At 39.9% G+C, this 23,075-nt stretch overlaps 1 protein-coding gene across 4 annotated transcripts in view; it reads left to right on the top strand.

The window, feature by feature from the left end:
- Window positions 1–23,075, top strand: part of DNAI1 (dynein axonemal intermediate chain 1) — a 137,606-nt gene that overhangs the window by 18,439 nt on the left and 96,092 nt on the right. For all 4 annotated transcript variants that reach the window (XR_016461640.1, XM_031609284.2, XM_090131376.1 and 1 more), the window contains exons 6-12: window positions 1,618–1,697; window positions 2,599–2,757; window positions 3,267–3,326; window positions 5,270–5,404; window positions 13,778–13,862; window positions 14,732–14,849; window positions 16,802–16,845. Coding sequence is in view for 3 of the 4 variants with exons in the window: in XM_031609284.2 (XP_031465144.2) it covers window positions 1,618–1,697; window positions 2,599–2,757; window positions 3,267–3,326; window positions 5,270–5,404; window positions 13,778–13,862; window positions 14,732–14,849; window positions 16,802–16,845 (681 nt within the window). In the remaining variant the exon portion in view is untranslated. The remainder of the gene's footprint in view (window positions 1–1,617; window positions 1,698–2,598; window positions 2,758–3,266; window positions 3,327–5,269; window positions 5,405–13,777; window positions 13,863–14,731; window positions 14,850–16,801; window positions 16,846–23,075) is intronic.

Raw genomic sequence — 23,075 nt, 5'->3', positions numbered from 1 at the left:
GAATGGCTTGAGAGCATCCCTGAGGAGAAGGGTTTGGGGCATACTGGCTGATAAAAGACTCAGCATGAGCCAGCAGTGTGTCCTTGCAGTCCTAAAGGTCAACCGTATCCTGGGTTGCATCAAGCATGACCAGCAAGTTGAGGGAGGTGATTCTGCCCCTTTACTCTGCTCTCATGAGACCCCACCTGGAGTACTGCATCCAGTATCCCCAGCACAAGAAGGATGTGAAGCTGTTGGGGTGGGTCCAGAGGAGGGCCACAAAGATAATTGGAGGGCTGGAGCACCTCCCCTATGGGTACAAGCTGAGAGAGCTGGGATTCTTAAGCCCAGAGCAGAGAAGGCACTGGGAACACCTTATAGCGGCTTTCCAGTACCTGAAGAGGGCCTACAGGAAAGCTGGGGAGGGATTTTTTACAACTGTTATGTAGTAACAGGATGAGGACAAATGGTTTTAAGCAGACAGAAAGTAGATTTAGACAAGATATTGGGAAGAGATTCCATACTGTGAGGGTGGTGAGACACTGGGACAGGTTGCCTGGTGAGGTTGTGGATGCCTCCTCCCTGGAAGCATTCAAGGCCAGGCTGGATGGGGCTGTGAGCAACCTGGTCTAGTGAGATGAGTCCCTGCCTATAGCAAGGGGTTGGAACTAGATCGTCCTAAAGGTCCCCTCCAACCCAAGCCATTCTATGATTCTATGGTTCTAGTATTGTGATTCTTATATTATCTGTCAGGAAACATACTTTAATCAGACACTAAAGAGCTGTGTTGTCAGGAAGCATTTCTAGGTTACGATTTTTCTCAGGGAAAAAGTGTTTAGTGATTTTCTCATGTTTTGGCTGTTCAAGAAAGAAGCTGTGTCACAAAGAATGTCCTGTTGAAGTGGTAACACAATGATATCACTGTTCCTGAGAACAGCTGTTACCAGTGGCCTTGGAGGGGTAGTGCCTCTTTTCTTTTACACTTAACAAAGTATGCGTAATGATCTGAAGATGACAAAATGCTAAATAGAATTGTCATTGCCACGAAAGCATGAATTGTTGATGTTGGCAGTGCTTTTCATTGTGTGCAAACGAAACAGTTTAAAGCAGCTTGATGCTAGCTAGCATCACTACACATTCAAGGCTGTGACTGGAATGTAGATATCCATCATTGTCTTAATATGGTGTTGTGGTTTAGCCCAGCAGGCAGCTAGTGCATTTATTTTTATCTGTATAAATAAGAACAAATCACACTGTAACTCTTTTGTACCTTCAGAGCTTTGCTCATAGTTGTATGTAACAGCAGACTTTTTTAGATTGCAGCAAAGTCCAGAGCTGAAAGGATACTCCAAAAACAAAGTTACTCAAATCAGAAGTTATTTCAGAAGTTTAATTTGAGTGAAAATCAGATTTTTTATTTCATCAGTAGGAATTATTGCAATCTGATCTAGTAATAACATTGCTTTTTTCTGTCTTTGAGCAATCACCCTGCAAACTGAGAATTGGTTACTCTGTTGAGAAGGCATTAGAAAAGGATGCATTTGTATATTAATACCTCAGAAGATAGAACAGTCTGCAGGATATCATATATTGTATCCTATTATCCTAGATTAATTCACTTATCTTTTCTGTCATCAGAAAAAGCTCCTTCTGAGACTTCTGCAGTAGTATCTGAAGAGGCAGAGATTAAAGATGAAAAAAGCACAGAAGATGTTCAGGTAATTCTCCATAGTCAGCTGAGAGCTGTACTTTTTATTTTTAATATTGGATTGGAAACCCTCTTTGTTATAAAATGAGCTCACTGAGATGCTTCGGTAATCTATTCTTTTGTGTCTGAGATGTCTCAGCTGTTGCTGAAATTCTGCACTTTCTCCTGGATAGCTGGGGTCCTCCTACCTTTCCTCAATTTGGAGAAGGTGTACAGGGGATGACAGGTCCCTACATACTAGGTCTGTCTTCATCCAGATATGATATCATGATGGAGCATAATTTGCTGGGACTTGGAATCCTGAACGGTATGTGAAATCTCTGGGTTTTCCGGAAAGGGAAGCTGATTAAAAATAAAATGCGGAGAGATGAAAGCAGTAATTGTAACTAGTTTAACTGAGGTGTGGCCAACGTAGAAACAGTTGGCGGATCAGGAAAGGAGTGTGCTATGAGCAGTTTGTTCTTACCAACACAGTGTCATGCCTTGTAATCAGTTTCAGGTTGAACTAGTTTCAGATTGAGTTTATTGTCTACAAAAGCAGTGAAAACATAAATTCATGGGACTCTAATACAGTCTTCTGATCCTCAGGTCTAATTCATATTATCAAAGGCAGTCATGCTTTATTATCCTGTTCATATGAGGCTCTGTTTTAAAGTAACATTATTTCCTGTTCTTCTCTTTCTCAATTTAGATAGTCTAGATGAAACAGGTCTTGGTTCTGATGTAACCCACCCTGCCCCCACATCCTTTCAGCTACAGTTGGACTTACTCAGTTATTTGCCTATTTCATTATTGTCCCCTACCAAATCTTCAATAACAGTCTCTGCTCCTAGGCAGCAAAATTCCAGCAGTCTGGTAAGTGCTTCAAAAGAAGGGACGAAATATCTGATCCTTCCAGGGTTCTCTTGCAGACTGCAGAAGAGGAGGAGGCAGAGGGGACAGAGACAGCCGAAGCAGCTGAAGCAGCAGAGGCAGAAGAGCCTCCTCCCCCAAAAGTAAAGGAGAAAAAGCTTCCAAACCAGTTCAACTTCATTGAGAGATCTTCAAGGACACTTGACAACCCTTTGCGGGTACACTGCTTGCTGCTGTTTCCTTCAGTGACCCAGAGAATCTTTCCTTTGGGTGGGCAAGTGGAGCATCAGTTTGTGTCATATTGTGTAATCCTTGTAGATGCTGGTAGGAGGGAAAAAATAATAATAATAAAAAGCACAACAGTTTTTCAGTATGGTAAAACAACATTTGATGGAGGTAATACATTTGAGGTAGTGAAAGTGGTGACTAAAAAATTCTTGCCTTAAGGACTGTAGGACAGTCTATAAAAATTTGATGCTACTGTAAATCTTCACATCTCTTCCTGGTCCCCAAGAAAATCTGTATTTGCATCATAACCAGTAATGTTTGTGCAGTGATCTGGGAATTATTTGGATGCTGAATCAATCCAAGATCAGCATTATTCTCAGTACCTGCTATGAGAAGGTAGTTTCCACAGCTGGACTATGTCACTGCAAAGAGTCTTGGTGTATAAATTACATGTTTTTATGCTTTCTTTCTTTCTTTTTTTTTTTTTTTTTTAATTTAGGAAAGAGCATCTCAATCGGAGCCTACACCTTGTAAAAACTTTTCAGCCAATGCTAACCAGGTATATCCTTTCAACTTCATTAACCATTTTGGAAAATATACAGGAAAATTGTTGTCTTTGCATTCCTTGTACTGGAATGAACTCCTGTACTATGGCTTTGATTTCTGATTTGAACTGGAGAACAAAGTAACATGGCCCTCTTTTCTGTCTTTATGGGTAAACTTTATTTCTAAGGTCAGGTGTCTCTGTGCACCTGGTTTTGATTGATCATTCACTACCGACCCCTGGCTGGTTTGTTTTAGAAGGCTTTAAATGTGTAGAAATGGAGAACCACACTGTGAAAATGGTCCTGGGCTCAGCAAGAGCTGAGCTGAACTCTTCAGGAACTGCAACTGCTTCTTGGAGGCACTGACTCCTCCTGGGACATGGCTCTCTTTGTGATAAGTAGCACTCCGTTGTTGACTATTTTCCATCAGTGCATGGTGGGTAAGCTGGTCATTTAGGAAGAGCTGTGGTCCAACGTTCCCTGCCTGTTCTAGGAAGTGGGAATGTGCCAGTTTATTCATGATTAAGATCTATTCCACAATTGCTTTCCATTATTTTCTCCATTTATTAAATACATACATACATATGTATTAATTCATATATTTATACATACACATATATTAATTCATAATAGTAAATACATATTTATATATATAAATTCTGCATGACATTTTACACGAGGTACACTATAGCTTTCACTGGAAAGGGAATCCAGCCAGTTCTGCTGACTACTTCTCACAAATATTTGCAAAATATATCAGTGTATATACACTGATACAAATCTTGTCTCTCGTGTTATCAAAGTACCCTGGGAACATCCAGGAGAAAGTGTTAAGTAATGATAGCAAGTAAAATGCTACTGTAAGCAAGTGATAGGAAGAGGAGGGGAGGTATCGCTGTCAAGCTGGAGATTGTAACCCAGTTTATTCCTGAACTTCAATTCATGTAACTGGCCTGAAAGTTCCTTTCAGTTGGAGTTTTCTTTCTTTCTTTTTTTTTTTTTTTTGACAATGAGGTGACGTCAGAATTGGAGAATATAGAAATTTTGCATGAAATTTTTGAAAACTAAGAGGAAAATTTTTTTCTTTTAATTTTCCTGTTAAAAAGATTTTAACATAAGCTGTTTTTTCCTCAACTCTTTTGCCTTCTTGTTCTTCCTTGTGCTCATAATTTTTTCTTACAAAGACTCCTGTTCTGCTTCTTCTTCACTCTTTTCATCACATCTTGTTTTGTCCTTCCTTTGATATTTACAACATCTTTTCTTCTCACTTCCACCTGCAGATTTATGACACAATGCACATTTTCTTGCTACAGGTTTTCTTCTACTTTCTATATTCCACTGTTTTAGTCTCCTTTGTACGTGATTCATACTCCCTCTCTTAAGATGATGTATCAGATTTGGATTACCATTTCTCTTTGCTGAAAGTAATATAACTGCTTCAGATACAATACTAGCACTACAGTACTAATGAATAGTTCTCAAGTGGAAAAATGACTTTTGGATCTACTCAAGTAAGACATTCCTGGCATGTGGCTTAGCAGAAGATATTGAACTGCTCTCAGTTTCCATTTCATCATATGCTTCAGAGTTAGAGTTCAAGATTTAAATTGTGTTAAGCAGCTACAATTTAATTTTCCAAGAACACATGAGAAATGTCACAGAGCAGATGTTTAGTGCATGTTTCCTATTAAACACTAAAAATTAGCCAAACAGAATATCCTACAAAAAAGATAGAATCAAAGCACCAAGGAGAGTGTTGGGAAAAGGATAATACTTTATTCTCAAGAAGTGAGACATGTCGCATCAAGCTTTGAATATATTGTTTGGTCCTTCATTGTTTTGCTTGCTGTCTTTCAGCTGATCCTGGTGACAGCGTTACTGTTTGGATTGTGTGGATGATGTTTTTTCTAAAGCATAATCAAGTCCTTACAAATTCTGCCTCTTATCTGTCTCTCAGTGGGAGATCTATGATGCCTATATGAAGGAGCTTCAGAAGATGGAGAAGTCAAAAGAGAAAGAAAAACCAAAAGCTCAGATAGGAAAGAAGGTGGAGAAGAAGAGGGGAAGAAAGTTAATTTCACTGGAATCACAGGTATATTCCACAGCTCTAGAAGTATCTTGCTGAGAGTGGTAGTGAATACTTCTATCATGTAAGCAAGGGGGAATGTAGCTACTCATGCTGACTGTGTAGCAAGTTCCGTCAGCTGGCATGTAACAAACCTAAGAAATGCAACTACTGTTTTTTACTAGGAACCATGTTTCCAAAACAGGGATTTCTTCCATTTTTGATTTGTTGTTCTTTTTATAAGAATGCAAAACAATGTGAAGCCATAATCTTGACTCAAAGCTCATTTCCAAGAGCATTATCTCATTTTTGATTAGCATATGAGGGGTAAAAGAATGAAATAAGTTGAAATACTCTTTGACTTTATACAGTTTTTTCCATGGGATGTGGAAGCATTAAGTCTTCTAATGAAAAGCAAAGAAATTTAGGATTTCTTCAAAATGTTAGTAAAACAATATATTAAAATAATTTTTGCTACTTTTTATTATTTTAATGATAATACTATGTAATTATAACATAAATATTTTACAGTTGTGTACATATAAATTTCGTATAATAGAAACACAGAGTTCTGTTTGTATCTTGCCCCTACCATAAGTGTAGCTGCATCAGTGTAACTAAAATATTTCCGTAATGTAAGTTGGCTCCTGAAAAGGACTTCAGCACTTTCATACCATACACTGATCTGGCTGTAGAGGATTTAGCTGGCTGAGCTTTTGCAGTAGCCTTCAGCCCTTAAAATTCTTGCAGTTTAAACAGAAACATGTTCTGATAGGCTTCCTCCTGTGAATAATGCCATTGATATTCACAGTACTTTTAAAACTAATAAACCTTTCACCTAAGTGTTGAGAACTAAGCCCGAAGTCAACGATGCAATTATGGGCTTAAAGAGTGGAGTTCTTAAAGCTGTCCGTTAAAATGAAATAAAAATTCTACTAATGGAACCACATTGTAAGAAAACTACTGCATGTTCAACTGACAACAGTAGGAAGCTGAAATCTGTGCATCTATGATCCCTTCCCTTGGTACTTTGCCTTTGACAGGGTGATTACAGGGAAATCAGAAAGTGAATAGAATGGAAAAATGTAATTGAAATCTCTTTAAGCAGAGCCAGTATTCGACTTTGAAACCCACTGCGAGACTGGTGGGGTGGTTTGCAGTGTACGAAAAAGCTGCTGAATTTTCCAGTCACTAACTGGAAACATACTACCAAAGCATCCAGGCATTAAAATTTAATTATGAGTAATTCTATAAACATTTTGGAACTGTTAACATAAGGAGGATGTTGAGTTGCTCAAGTATGTGCAGAGAAGAGCCACAGAATTGTAGAGGGGACTAGAAAACAAGTGTTATGAAGAGCAGCTGAAGGAACTGGGACTGTTTAGTCTGGAGGAGAGGAGGCTGAGGGAAGACTTTACTGCTCTCTACAACTCCCTGAAAAGAGGTTGCAGTGAGAAGAGCGCAAGTCTTTTCTCTCATGTGATAAGTGATAGGACACAGGTGACATGATACACCAGGGGAGGTTTGGGTTGGACATTAGGAAGAATTTCTTCATAGAGAAGGTGGTGAAACATTGGAACAGGCTACGCAAGAAGAGGCAGAGACCCTGTCCTGAAGGTATTTTAAAGACGTGGAGGTGGCACGTGGATGGACATGGCTTAGTGACGTGACTTGGTAAGTTAGGTTGATAGTGGGATGATAGTTGATGATTCTGAAAGTTGATGATTCTATGGAAATTAAAGATTGCATCAGAATCTGTATCTCTAATCTCAAGCTAGCAAATGGAAAAGCGGGTTCTAACTCACAGATTATATAGTTTTGGTTACACATAGTGATTGGAAAAAAGATTTCCAGTTAAACTTTTTCGAGGACTTTCTGTCTTTGACAGCTGCTGAAGTGGAGATGTGGAATCACAAGCAGGAAATATAGGTGATCTGCACAATGGCTAAAATCAAGGAAGCTGTGACTAGCAGCAGTTATTGATTCCCACTGTTATTTCTGTATCTACTAAGTAGATAGTGGAGCTACTGAGACAATACTGGATTCAGCCCAAAGGGAGGAAGAGAATAAAGTGAACAGATATAACCAGAGGTAGATTGATGGAAACTCTTGCTGTGGTAAGAGGCTGTGAAAGAGAACATCCAAGCTCTAGAGCTGTTTGAGTTTATAGTAGAGTTAAGTGAGGAATTAGAAACAATGGAATAAAATAAAGGAAAAACAGTACTAGTACTGAGCTAGAGGCCAGAAGAACAGGTGACTGGCTCAGGAAGAAAGCAACCCATAAAAGAATGTGGCCAAAGGCGGAGAAGAGAAAGAACTTTGATAGTTGAACAGAAGGGCACTGCTACGAGAAAGTAGAATTAGGCCGTGCATAACACTGGGGAGTGAGGAGAAAAAGCAGGAAACAAATGGTTTGACAAAGCAGAAGAGAGAGGCAGCAGCAGATAAAGGAATTGAGATTACCAGGATTCTAGCTGAGTGAAGGATAAGAATGATATAAAGAAGAATGCAAGTGAATGAAAGAAAGAAATACAGAAAGTATTTGACTGAAGCCTGTGATAGACTTTCAGAAATCTTTCAATTTGCCTGTCATTCAAATGGATCTAGAGAGAAGAGGATATGCTATACTACATCCAAGAGAAACAATATAATGTTTAATTTTTTTCCTTAGTTTCCAATAAAGGCAGCAAAATAGAACATGGAGAAGACTGAATACCAAAGAGAAATTATATGAAACCTGAAAATAGCTTAAAGTGGGGAAAGCTAGGCAGAAGTGTTGTATCTGCTTGTCCTGTTCTTACTGTTCCTGAGCCATCTGCTTATGCCTCTGATTATAGAGAAGATCCCAGCCCAGAGATAGTCTTGGTCTGATCCAGTATGACCCTCCTTATGTTGTTATGTGAGCATAGAAATTACCTTGTTTGACACAGATGCAGCATTAAGTAAAGAGACTAATGCTGTTGAGTGGATGCAAGCTAGCTCTTCTTACCCTTTAGATGACAAGACACAAAATCACAAGTCTGACAATAAGGACTTTTGACAGATCAATCAAGAGGGGGGTGAAGCTATGCAATTGGAGAATAGCAAGGTCAGATGATGTATAAGATAAGTGAAAATGATTCCACTGGTCTAGCCTTTAACAGTGCATGGCAGTAGAGCTAATTTAGAGAGGAAGAATGCAAAATTGGGAGTAAAAATGAAATGAAATAGAGTATGCGTTTAGCAGAGTAGCCTGTGTCCAAATAATCTCAACTTCTTTCGATAAGGGAAACGTTTTTTTTCCTTAAAAATGAAAATGCAATAAAGGTAATCCTAAAGATCAGTAGATCTATTGCTGTATAATGCCTCTGAGGAAATTATTAAGTAAACTTGAAGGGCTGTTACTGGTATATATTGGGAAGGATTGGTGGAGTGGCAGGCTATGCGTTTTGGAACATCAAAAAAAAGTCTTAGATGAAGTGAGGGCTTACTGCTTGAAATGAAAGGGAGAAACATGAATCTATCAGATGGTGAGTTGTGGTGTGGATATAAAAAGAAAGTTACACTGCTGGAAAATCTTGTGTGAGGGATAGCAGAGGAATAACATTCTGTTACATCTGTCCCACCACAACATTACTTCTTGAGATATGCCCAGTGAGACAGCCCAGATCACAGGGTCATAATTATAATATGGAAGCTCTCAGACGATCACCAGTTATTTTTATAATAACAGCGGAAAACCAAATGCAATTAACCTTCTTATTAGTGTTTGCCTGCTCAGTTCAACCGAAGGGCAGGATGAGTTGTTACCAACATCCTTGTCTTCATTCTGCTGTTTACAGCCTGTCAGCATTAAAAGCAAGTAATAAAAATGAACAGAGTGTAATTCTAGAAAGTAGTAGCTGCTTGACAGGATTCAATGTGAGGGCCTCTGTTTAGGATTTGCAGTGGTTGGAGATGTTGGCTGGACAAGAGATGGCAACACACCTGTACTATGTTTTTTTCTGAAAGCTTGGAATTCTTGTAGCATCCATATATGTGTTGCAAGAGATATGAACTGCTATTGCACTGATTCTAGGGTGGAGTTTGGTTATACAGTTACAGATCAGCAAAAGCGTTGTTCCATGCTCCAGTTAAGTGGAGCTGCATATTGCAACTGGCCAGCTGCTGAAAAGACAAACCTGAAACAATTAGTGTTCATGAATAGTACAACAATCCCCGGATATGTGACCAGCAGGCACAGGGAGGTGATTGTCCCTCTCTGCTCTGCCCCTGTGATGCCCCATCTGGAGTACTGTGTCCAAGTTTGGAGCCCCCAATACAAGAAAGACAGAGAGCTGTTGGAGAGGGTCCAGAGGAGAGCCACAACGATGATCAGGGGGCTGTCTCCTATGAAGACAGGCTGAGGGAGCTGGGCTTGTTCAGCCTGGAGAAAAGAAGGCTGCAGGGTGACCTCATTACAGCATTTCAGTATCTAAAGGGAGCCTACAAACAGGAGGGAAATCAACTCTTTGAAAGGGTAGATAACTGCAGGACGAGGGAAAATGGTTTTAAGTTGAAGGAGGGAAGATTTTGGTTGGATGTCAGGGGGAAGTTCTTTACAGAGGGAGTGGTGAGGTGCTGGAACAGGCTGCTCAGAAAAGTTGAGGATGCCCCATCCCTAGAGGTGTTCAGGGCCAGGTTGGATGGGGCCCTGGGCAGCCTGGTCTAGTACTAAATGTAGAGGTTGGTGGCCCTGAGTGTGGCACGGAGATTGGTACTTCATGATTCTTGAGGTCCCTTTCAACTCGGGCCATTCTGTGATTCTGTGACATTTATTTTCAAAGTATTAACCCAGTAACTATCTTAACAGATGATTCCAATAACATTATTGCTGTTCAAAAAATCTTCTTCATGCACAGAAGTAAAATAAATGTACTAGTTGATGAGCTCTCATTACATTTGTCTTTCTAAACCAGAGTTGCCCTACAAAGAAAAAAGTCAGTTTCAAACAGATCTTTGAAAAAAGATAAATTAGACCTATCACTTCCACTGGAGATTTATTTCAGGAAGATACAGAATAAATCAAACCTGAAATAGCGAAAGATTGAGTGAGAAAATAACTTGCTCTGATACAGTTTAGTGCCAAAAATGTGGTTATTCATGACTGCATTGCTTACACATAGCTATTTAATAAGAAAGCTGACTTAAAGCTCTTTTCATTTCATCTGGACAGTTTCCTGCATTGCAGAAAACCTTCACTGAATGATGCATTGTTCCTTCGTTTATAGAGTTTTGTTGGTTTTTTTTGTTTTGTTTTGTTGGTTTTTTTTGTTTTTTTGTTTTTTGTTTTTTGTTTTTTGTTTTAGTTCAAAGCCTATTTTCCACTGACAACGACAACAAAAAGATTTTATAGATGTTTCAGGACCTACCATTCATCTTTGGGTACACAATAAAGTAATCCTTGTCTTCTGCCCTACTGTTCAGAATTGGATTCTCAGGTTGGAAATTCAGAAAGCTTGCAGTGCAGTTTTCATTGCATATGTAAGAGAAAAGTCTCATGTCTGATGGGTAGAACACTGTCATTCTTTCCCAGCTCCTTCCCATAGCACAAACATGTTAAAAAGAAGAGAGTTTATCCAACTTAGTAGGTGAATGGAAGACAGCGTAGATAGCACATCTGATGAACCAGCAGCGCTCCAGGAATCCATTCTTTATACCCAGTAACTACTACTTTTTCAGTGTTTATTGCTCTTCTCTCTCTCTAAATCAAGTTGTAACCTTTTCAGCACTTAACCTCTGTCAGCTAAGCTCACTTAGAGCAATGTGCTGGTGGCAGCCCATGCCATTTTTGTAGTCGTGATCCCAATATCGCTGGAGAAGTGTTAGCAAAGGTGAATTGCTTTTTTCTTTTCTACAAAGTATTTCAGAGAAAGACATCTTACAGTGACAGAAGCAGTAATAGCAACTTGGAGTCAAAAGAGTGAAACCTCAGCAACTGAGAATATTGATTTCTGCTTGGGATGTTTCAAGTATCCTCTTTCTCTCCCTCTTTAATTTCTGTCAATACTTCTGAAGTCATAGTGTCTAAGGAATATTTTGCAGAAAGTCAAAACTATGTTAAAATATAAAAATATACATCCCTGTGCTTTCTAAAATTCTGAACGTGACAGTAAACTCTGTGCAGTTCTTGAGAAGTCCTCCCACTGACCCAGGGAAAAGCTGAAGAACATAATAGTGGTCACATTATGTGGTTGGGGCTCTAACCACAACTGAATGTGTAAGAAAGGCTAAGAACACAGCAAGTGCATATCATATCCCTCCCTGACCCAAATATTCTTCCAGCATTCAACTACTTTGAGCTTTTTCCCAGAGTTGATCTTGTTTGGCACATAGAAGTATGTGTTCAGTCTTCCCTGAATCCATGTAAAATGTTTGCTGTACCCTTTGATAAGGAGTTGCACAGGTGTCATCCTGCTGTGAATCACCTCATTTTCTTTGTTTCTAAGTTGACTTCCACTAACTTTTCTTGACAGCCCTGGTTTTATATTGGAAAAGGCAATGACTAGTCAACCACGCTCCATCCTCTCATGACTATTTAGGACTTCATAGAATCATAGAATGGCCTGGCTTGAAAAGAACCTCAAAGATCATCTAGTTTCAACCCTCCTGCTATGTGCAGGGCTGCCAACCATCAGACCAGGCTGCCCAGAGCCACATCCAGCCTGGCCTTGAATGCCTCCAGGGATGGGGCATCCACAGCCTCCTTGGGCAACCTGTTCCAGTGTGTCAGTGGATTTCACAGACTTATCTCATGACTTTCAAAGCCAACTCTTTTCTAGACTGGCAAGTCCCAGCCAACTCAATCTTTTCTGGGACAGAAACTGCTCTGGATCATGAGTCACCTCTACTGTCCTTCTGTGAACTCTTCCAAGATCTACTTTATCTTTTCTGAGGTGGGAGAAGACTGTACACATTAACAACGATAGAGGCAAACTATGTAATCATAAAAAGTGTTGCAGATTATAGAATTTTTTTTCTTTTTTTCCTTTGTCCTGTCACCTTTCTGTATGGGTTTTATGCTCTTTGCCACAAAATTTCTCTCTCATGCCTGTATAGGGTCCTCAAAAGAAGCAGAGGGTTGAGATGCACATAATCCAAAGCCATATTCTTGGTTTTGATTGTGACTGTGCAGTGTAATTCTGGCAAGCCATTTCATTTTTTTATTTTTATGTTTAGGGCAATCTCTGGGCTGTGCCAAAGATGACAAGTCTCTTTTTACCATCTTGACTGTGGGGGAAATCATACTGTGCTGGCAGTCATTGGTTCCTGGCAGGGATTTGAAGATGAAAGGCTTTGAAACCCTGCTGGGGCTTTGAGGCAGCAGTAAGATTTAGGGGGGATTCAGGTCTTTGGAGAAACATGCTGTCAAAACACTTTGCATATACTTTGGCATTCTCGCACCATTTTGCAAAGCTGTTCTGGCATTGCCCTCACAGACACAAACTGTCTGGGGAACTTTAAGCTTTGTCCCTCCAGTTGCTGGCATGAAGATTTTGTCCTACTTCTGGCTAGCCCAGCCTGAATTTTGCTTCTGTTCACTCAAACACGTGCACAGAATAGAGAACATACTAATACAGAAAGAACAGAAATAGAGTTTAATAAGAAGGTGGGATAAGAATGTTGTGATCGGGCACAGGGCTCAGTCAGGCAAGTATACAGTTAATCAGAGACCACTGGCCTTGCAAAATGCCACTCCTCAGGAGGCCACCCTTGCTATATCTGAAGCACTACCTGCATTCATTCCCACATGCAGATTTGCCTACTTGTGATCCTTAGTGAGGACGGTCAGATTTTCCAGTATCGGAGCATTTTCCACAAAAGCAGGACAGCCAGATGCCCTTTCCGTGTTTGTTATGTATATTGTGTGAGTTCATGGACCTGTGTGTGCATTGAGCAGGAATTAACACTGATTAATGGGAGGATTTCTCCATCCTGTGATCTTTACTTAAGACTGGATACTCGAAAGCTCTGCAGGCAAATAAAAGGGGTTGCTGATAAGTTATCAAACATGATTGTATTGGTGAAGCTAATGAATTGTTACCAAGTGAGTTGGTGGATGGATCGTGTGTGTGTTTTTAGCTCATCCCATCATGAAACAGATTGGATAAGTTGAGGAAATTAAGACTCTGACTGCCATTGAGCTAAATCAGACACAAACACTGAAGTTGTTCTATCTCAGGAGTGAATGGCACCTTGCTGAACTTAATATAGATTTGTTGCCTTAATTCAAGTGCCCTTATTATTAGGTAGTAGTATGAGGAGCTTCAATGTACCCTGTATTCAAGGTGGAAAGACTCAAGTTTTTCTATCACAAAAGGTCTGAAGGACCTGTAACTTACAGGGTATACATTTTCTCTTATTTGTTTATCTTTTCAACAGGGTGATGATATAACCAAGATCTCCAATGCTGCCAAAATAATGGAGCGGATGGTGAATCAGAACATATTTGATGATATTGCACAAGGTACGGTCCTACTGGGAGATGATGTTTGCTCTCAAAACAGAATTCCTGCAGATGAGTGGCCATAATTGTAGCAAGAATCACAGCAGATCCTCTGGGATAGCTGGCTCTTAGTAAAAGAAGCAGGCAGGGGTTTTGGCAAAAGATACCAAGGCAGTGGTTAGCAGTGGAAGGTTGGGGCACGGAGCCTTTCTATGAAAACTGGTTTGTTGCCTTATGGTATGCTGGTGTCTCTAATGCTAAATGTTAGACAAATAGAGCTAAAAAGAGCAGGGTTAGCAACCGGCTGGCATACACAAGGCAAACAGACAACAAGCTGCTGTCATTCAAAAGACATGCACAACAGCCCTGCTCTATGCAGGCTGGGCCAGCAGGTCTGCTAGGTGTTGTCTTTCCTCAGCAGGCAGTTCCCTCCTGGATGCAGGTCTTGGTGGCAAAGCAGCCAGTGCAGAGCAACCCTCACATAATCACAGAATCATAGGATTTGGAAGGGAGCTCTGGAGATCACCAGCATATGCAGTACTGATGGTATTTTGCAAGGGTTTTCACACCTTTGCTCAGCTCCCTCTTGAAAGCCTGCATCTAGCTCTGAGAATGACCTGAGACTACTTCTTGCTCTCATTGCTGCTTTCTTATTCATTCATTCGAAGACCATCAGCCTTTTGTGTGAGGACTTGGTGCTTGGTAAAGTGCAGGACTTAAGTGTTGTTTTGGAGTGAGACTTAAAGACTGAGACAGCTTTTATACTAATAACTGTGTTGTACCGAGGCTGTGAGAATGACAGAGATTCTTTTAAAGCTTATCTGATACTCCACCATGGTTAAGTATTTCAGATTTTTTCCATGAGACTTATTATTTGATTTTGGTTTTAGATTTTAAATATTTTGAGGATGCCTCCGATGAATACAGGGATCAGAAGGGAACTCTGCTCCCGCTCTGGAAGTTCCAGTATGACAAAACCAAGAGACTTGCAGTTACTGCCATCTCCTGGTAAGTCTCCTTAATGCAAACTTGCTCTCAGTTTTGCAGAGTGGTGGAATTAATCGTCTTGCCACCTTACAAGGCAGTGCTGGTTTTCTGTGGAAGCATTTTTTTGAGTAATTACACTCATCATCTTTGACAGCATGTAAACATGCCACGAACTTCTGGATGGAAAGCACCTTGTGTGAGGCTGAATGTGTCAAGCTTGGGACATTCAGCAAAAGGTGGAGACCCAACAGGTATAGGGCAGTGCTAGGGCAAAGCAAGTGCAGTCAGGAGAGCAAATAAGTGTCCTTTATTGGGAAAACTGAGATAGATAGGACTTATCTTTGGATAATATGCTGTAAGAATCAATCCTGAAAAGTTCAGGGAAGGAGAAGAGATGGTGCTGTTTTTGAGAAGAGATGTAAAGCAGCAGAAAGGGAAATGCAAACATTGCATGTGCTGGTTACATTATCACCATATGCTGTGATGCTGAAGCACTCACACCTGGCCCTTATGTGGGACAGTGGCACGTGTTGCAGGCACTGCTGAGACAGCAGTGGTATTTATCTATGGGGTTCTTACACACTTCAGTTTAGCAGCCATTTGACCTGCAGTCCACTTTTGCTTATTTACTCCTGGCCAGTCTGAAAACTATCATTTGAAAACTTTCAAATCAGCTCATGGTCACTACCACAAAAAAACTTCTCAACCTGAATGAATCCTTTACTTTTCAACATATGTGATCCTTCCCAGAACTGGCACTGGCTTGTTCATGCAGTTGTGTGAGACTTATATAGCTCCTGCCCTGTGCTCTGCTACCTCCTCTTGTTGATGGAGCAGTGTGATACATCTTCCCAAGGAGGATCTACAGAGACACAGAGCAGAATTGCTATCTTTCGTCCTTTCAAGCCACTGCAAGTTTTATACTTTAATAGAATATTGAGGAGGTTGTTGTGAGAGAATTACAAAATAATACTAAAATGAGATGCAAAATTGAGAAAAAAGGCATCTTTTACATGTCATTTGTGTTGCTGTTATTCCTGTCTCCAGGTGATTGTAGGAGAAAGATGGCCCAGAAATTGAAAAAATGACCCCAAATTGCTTTATGTAATAAGCTTTTCTAGTTTAATTTTTATTCACGCATTACTATCAGTGATGGTGCCTTTAGTGGATAGAACAGGAACAAGAGCATTAGGATGCCTAGGTATTTACCCAAGTGAAAAAGGAGAAATATTTTTATTTTATTAATTCAGAATAGTCAGGGAAACAGTAATTAGGTAAGTTTCACGTCCATTCATTTCAAGAGTTTATGGACAGCAACAGTACTGAACTGTCCACACAGAGCAGAAGTTGTAACAGTAGATAATTTTCAAATAAAGGGACTTTTGAAGGTATAATAGCTACTCAGTCATCGTGCTTTTACAAAACTGATAACTAATTGAATCAAAAGGGAATTTCCTTTCCTGAGCAATTGTGACGAATTTTTGAGCCAACACTTTTTTTCTGGAATCATCCAGAAATATCACCAGTGATAGTGAAAGTAAGCTTATTGAGTATTATTCTTTGGTGAGTTAGAAACTCCTTTATTCTGGCTTCTGAAAGATGGAAGCCAACATATTCCTGCCTTTTTCCCTTCTTTAAAGACTTCATCTTTAAAAGTAAACTTTACATAGTCATTAAGTACATAAGCCAAGAAGTGCTGGAGATTGGCATCGTATGTAAGTCTTTGCCCTTTTTATCCTTTTCATCTACTGCTGTGGTCTTCAGATGTTTTATCTATCTTATGCATCTTGAGTCCAGAAGAATTACTCATACATGAACTTTACTGGTGCATATATTCATAAGGGTCTAGCCCTTAGACTGTATGTAGTCCTGTGATAATGGACTATGATATTAAAATTTGAAACAACTATGCATTCTTGTTGAATTACGTAGTTAATTATAAACGCTTTTTTACATTAATTTTCTCATTACAGGAATCCAAAGTACAAGGACCTGTTTGCAGTGGGGTATGGCTCTTGTAAGTAACAAATACGGAAGTGACATTAACAGATTTAAAAATATTAAACTGGTGCATTGAGGTTAAATCATATTACACTGTGGGGCACAGACTACATCTTGTTGCAAGGACTCAATTTAATATACGTAAACTGAGATTGAATTCAAAATAGGGATTATACCTTTACATTCCAAGACATGAAGATTTAGAAATGCATAGATATTGACAGTGTTAGACAGGATTTTTGGCATATGATAGTGCTGACTCTCCCTTTGGTCAAGGATTTGCCTCTAGGAGCACCATGTAATCCCTTTAATCTCATCTGATGGACTCTGATTGGCACTCCCCTTTCCCTGCCCTTCTAACTGCTTAAAGACCAAGTCTGTTCTGTTTCACCAGAAGCTAATCATGAGAGACATCTCTAAGTATAAACACGTTGTCCTTTTGGTGGGGAACATCTTCCAGAGATGTCTCTAGAGGTAAGCTCTCCATTAGGGCATGCCAGGCCTGAATATTGTGAAAAGGCACTTTTCCTGCTGTAGTGTCTGGGACTAGGTATGAAATTATTATGAGCCTCTATAGACATCTAGTTCAGGGGTTCCTGTGCTAATCCATTACAACTTCTGTTCAATGTTACTGCCCACATTCAGGAAATGGAAAAGAATTCTAGCAGGCTGATATTTTCTCACCATTTTTATGCTATTTGTGCACCTTGTATTTACCTGTCTTACCACTCACTCTGAAATGAAGCAGAGAGGGTCAGAGAAAAGAGTAGCATTGCAAAGGCAGCAGAGCTTTCTCCTTGCTTCCAAAAATGGGTGGACTACAGAATGGTTCTTCTAATTTGTGAGAAGGACTGGGTGTGTTGACCCAGTCAATTTCGTCATTGTTTCTAGCAGGAAACTTTTTGTCTGAGTTTGAGTGTACTTTTTGAAGTAAAAGCTGATTCCCGTATAGGACACTAATAGTCCTCCATCTGGCTTGAAATGAAAATCAGCCACCACGCTACAGATAAACAGTTTGAGAACTGCAAATAGCAGGATTAGTCACTGAATTTATTACCCTAAGCACTTCAACCCTGGGATTTCTCTGTGGATGACAGAGTGTGGAAGACAGGGAGCCAGAGACAGGGCCTTAGCTTTCTTACCTGCCATATCAGTTGCTCTATATCTACTTGCAAACTGCAGATATACTTTTTTTGCTAGTGTTCTTTGGCATGAAAATGTTATAGTCTGTTGTGAGTATTCTCTACTAACAAAGCAAATTGCTTGGTGTTTATTTTTAGGGAACAATTATTTTGCATGGATGCTGAAGGATCTCAGTTGTGATAAAATGACTAATGAAATTCATTGTTGGAAAATTTAGTCGTGGGATAAAAAGCTCAGTACTGGACTCAAAGAAAATGGTTGTTATTCAGGAAAGAAATAAAGGAAAATAAAGCAAAACTCCTGGATACAGTAGAAGAAAAATAGAAAACTACATATAAAGCAGTAGGAGAAACAACAGTAGAAAACTAAAGTAAGAATGAGACAAGATCTGTAATATAGTGACGTCTTGATTACTGTGTGCAGTTCTGGTTGTGAACTCTGAGGAAGTATGTGTTTAGCTATGGGAAGATGGGAACATATCAAGAAAAAGGCAACAAGGATGAGCAGGGATATGTAGGATGACTTCTGTATATCCAGCATGAACAGACTAGTGCTCTTACAACAGGTCAAGGGAGAGGGGATTTGATATGGGTCTATGGAATCCTGAGCAGCAAAAGTGAAGAAGGGTCAAATATTCATTATTGCCTCTAAGGCATATAAGGATGAGGGAGACCGCATGAAATTATTGAGCTGCTGGACTAATACAGATTTAAAATAGAATAATATGATACGTAACAAAATGTGAACATTTTCTTCCCATACTTCATGCTCTGGAGTACAAAGATATACGTGAGGTCAAAAGATCAATTCACAGTTTGCTGCTGGCCATTACCAAGGACAGGTCCTTTGATTCAATAAGTTCGTAATTGCAATTTGCAGGAAACTCTGAAAATGAGGTATAGAACAACTTTTGCTGTGATTCTTGTGCTCTTTGATCAGGTACCACTCAGCACTCTTGGAGAGCAGACACTTGGCTGCAGGGGCCCTTGGTGTGGTCCCAGATAGCCTTTCTCTTTTATTCTTCTGTGCTCTGACAGTAAAACCAGATGGATTGTCTTCATTTGTACTGGTAAAGATTACATTCCATGTGCAATATTTTCTTTAAAAATGACATTTCTCTCTTGAAGTTCACTGCATCTGAGCCCAGGAAATGTTCCTGTTAGTTTGTTGAGAAGCCTGAATTGTCCTGACAATTTCTTTAATCCAGCAGGCAGCAGGAATTCTAAAAAACAGAGTAGGATCAGTCTTTGCAAAAGAATTTGTGGCAAGAAATGCTCAGGATATTCTTCACCTTGTCCAGCAGAGTGAAATCTCATAGCCCCTGTGCTAAGAGTGCAGGAATAAGGCAGGACTTTCCCACTGTTCTGCCATCCAGGTGCAGAAAGGGAGATGAATCCTGGCCAGAGGAAATAGTCCTGTTGTCACATGGGGACTCAGCTAGAGCCACAAATAGAACTCAGCTCTTTGGATCTGTGGTGAGCATAATTACATCACCACTCTTTTGTGCAGCATGCATTTGGCAGTGCTGCCAGGGTACAAGCAACACATTTGTTCTGCTGCTCAAAGTATACTTTTTGAAACAAAAGATCCCTTGTTTTGTGTGGGTCCATTTCACTTCATCATGGTGAATTCTTTACAAATAGGGTCCTAGCTCGTCTCTTGCTTTTGTATCCTATTACTGAAGGTTTCATCAGTAATTTATTTGGATGAGGTTTCTGATGCCAATGGCATTTCTTTGGCATGTGACAGTCCCCTCTGAACAAGGGAATACTGTCATTGCAATTTGCAATTCAGGATCTTTGCTGCTTGGCTAGAATTAATTGTTATTCCCATCAGGAGGAGCTGTCTTTCTGGCTTTGTTTCTGCGTAAGTGACACTGCTGGATTTCTGGCTAGACTGACAGCCTGCAGTGTAGGCTTCAGAGGGCTGTGGTGGGTGTTGGGCTTGTGCTCTGCCTTGCTCATGGCAGCACAACAAACCCAGGCCTTAGCAATCACCTGAATTCATGTTCCAGTAGCAAGCGTGCTTCTGCAGCATTCAGAAATGGCTTTCTATGTGCAACTCTTGCCATCACATGAGACAAGAAGGAAAAAACAATATCTGCCTGGTAATGTACCCTCCCTCGCTCTATCTCTACTTTGTGGGTGTAACTTGCCAACTACAAGGATGCACGAGGAGTACAGGCTCACCCCCAGAACACTGAAGAATCTGGTAGAGCTGTCTAATCCTCAGTTCTTGGCAGTGAAATGACTCTGCATAATGGGGTCTAGCATGGGGACAATTGGACCATGTGGGGGGGCCTATACTGCTCTAGCTGTCTCTGTAATTTCAGGATGAGCAGTGCTAATGCAGAGTGCTTGTGTTGGTGCAACTGCATCTAAAGTAAAGGTTGTTATGCCTTTTGACTGAATTAAATTAGTGTAAAATCCTGGCAAGAGTTTCCACAGGGAATAACTATTTAGTAATAGATATCCTTGAGATTTGTGATGCTAGGGACTTATGGTTGAACACTGAGACAACAGACCAGTTCTTATTGTGCTCATCTAGGATGTAGCATCACCGGGAGGAGAGGTACAATTACAGTCTTATGTTTTTCATTTTCTCAAATTCACTGTCCAATGAACATGGACATCTTTCTTATACTGCTCACACTAATTGAAACTGTTGGATAGACATTGCAATAAGGACATGGGGGACACAATGTCTCCAATTAGGACATACTCAATGTTCTTCAGAGATAATGGGAAGAAGAAAAATGGACTAGGTATCTTTAATAGCAAGGTACTGTAGCTTCACCTCTGTGGTTTGCAGGCATTGCTTACTTGACTGAAGGTTTAATCCCTCAGCGGATCTTACAGGTCTACTGAATCAATTCATCCTTACCACTAAAGGATGTAGTGCAGCTATTCAAGGAGCTGGCTGCTCTGTGACACTGAGAAACTTTTCCTGTAAGAGGGGTAGTGAAGAAAGATAGCAGGACAAAAGTGAAATAGGTTTGCATGACCAAGGAGCATGCTTCTTTTACCTTGCAGAGTTTCCCTCTGTGAGTTTAGACTTCCAGAGACAACTTCACCCACAATTGTGATTATATGATTTACAGAATCAGGACTTCAGATTGGAACTTAGAATAAAGGAAATGACTGGTAACAGAATTTGCTTACTTCTGGAGGTTAAAAGCCATCCTGCAAGGGATGGTGAGAGTGTGCTTCAAAGTATGCCATTTTTTCCCCGTCTTTATTTTGCGAGAAATCTGGACCCTCTCTAGAAAGCAAGCTGTGGAAAAAAAAAATCGGTACAGAATTTCCAACCCAGTGTCCATTCCAAAGATTTCATGAAAATTAAAATCGGCTTCATGTTACAAACCAATTAGGTTCATACAGAGCCTGTTCCAAACCCCAGAAGTTTCTTCTAGGACAAATACTTTGTTTTCTGGCAACTTCTAAATACTTATTTGAGAGGCATGGATCACAAATAGAGGTGGTCAGGGTAGGAAATTCATTAGGCATCTTCTACCCTGGTGGTTTCAGACTGTGGCATGCCTTTTACAATCATACTCCATTTCCATGTCAGAACTCCATCTGACTGGGAGTCTTTCATCCACTCACCCTCAACATCCCACATTCTTTCTGAGTGCAAACACCATAATCAGACATACCGACCTAGTTTCTCTCATGTGTTCTTCATTCAGAAGTACAGTTTCACCTCCCCTAATGGTCCTCATAGTTTTAGACCAAGCCATTGGTGTAATCAGAGCTCATGGCAATGGTAATGACTGTCAACAATGACTGGCATCAGTCTTTGAGTTTTTGCTTTCCAAATTGTAGCTTCCTGTCTTTGATGTAACCTTCATTCACAAAAGGACACTTGCAGTCATATCCATCTAACTATTGGGATAAGAGCATACTGTACGTGTACCTGCAATTTTCATCATTTCTGTGCCAGTAGATTGTTTACATCATTACACAGATTAAAATAAAAATACCAAACACTGCAGAACTAGAAATGATGCTCATAAATCTGCAAAAGAAAACATCTCTATTCATTTCTGTTTACAGCTCTGCTTTAGGCACTGACAGCAAACCAAGTTTAAATCCATTTAGTGTGCTTTACTAATTCCATATCATGTAAGATTTAAATTACATATTATGAGGTACTGAACAGAATGCTAAGGGAATATACAGTTATATTCTTGTCAGCACAGTTACTTCATCAGTTACCAGTTCATCTCCAATGACTTCACCAGTGATGGCAGCTTTGACATTTACCCTCTCCACCGGTCTGGGGACTTCAGTAATAGAGGAGGCAACTTAGCAGGACTGGGATTCTCACACTGAAAGAATCTTACTGCATTTAGATAATGTCTGTGATCACTAATTTGTTTTAACTACTTATTATAATGCTACAATGTGATCTTGAAATGTAGATAAAATTGAAGTTTTCTCTGAGATCTCAGTCCAATTATGGTATCAAAAGTATCAAAAACTTACGAAGCCAGCTCTCTGAAATTCTCTCATACATTAGAAAGTCACAGAAAATGGGACTGAAAAATATTTCAGAAAGTTATTAGTCCATCTAAGTACAAGATAGTATTTTTATTTAAAATACGAGTCTGAGACTAAGCTTAGTCCCACTTAGCATGCAATGTAGTGGCAAGATTGAAAGCAATCCATGTGACAAGAACAGAAGCGTATGTAGGACAAAGAGAACTCTGCAAGTCTGAAAACTCAATTTGACAGTGCAAGCTGTGGGTTTAAGGGCAGGCTGTGCTAGAAGTTGTACTACGTGATCACTGACAATTTTTCTCGCTGCTGTGGCACAGCGAAAGACAGTAACGTAGCTTGTGGAAGATAGCCTGTGCTGGATTTACATAACTAGCAGCTATTAAACTTGGTAGATTCTGATGAATGACCAAAGAGCTTTAAGTAAAAGCACTAAGAAGATTGAATGGTGCCTAAGGAATTCAGATCTCTGAACCAGATCACAGAAAGTCTCTTTCAGATGGCTTTTGAGATGTATGTATATTTAAATCATGCTCCGAATACAGACACAGAAGATGCTATGAGTGGAGATCCCTACTAATCCTTCTGTAAGTTGCATGAGTTT

Source organism: Phasianus colchicus, chromosome Z (assembly GCF_987193195.1).
Source record: "Phasianus colchicus chromosome Z, bPhaCol1.hap1.1, whole genome shotgun sequence".
NCBI lineage: Eukaryota > Metazoa > Chordata > Aves > Galliformes > Phasianidae > Phasianus > Phasianus colchicus.
This window is presented reverse-complemented; position numbering and strand designations above follow the sequence as displayed.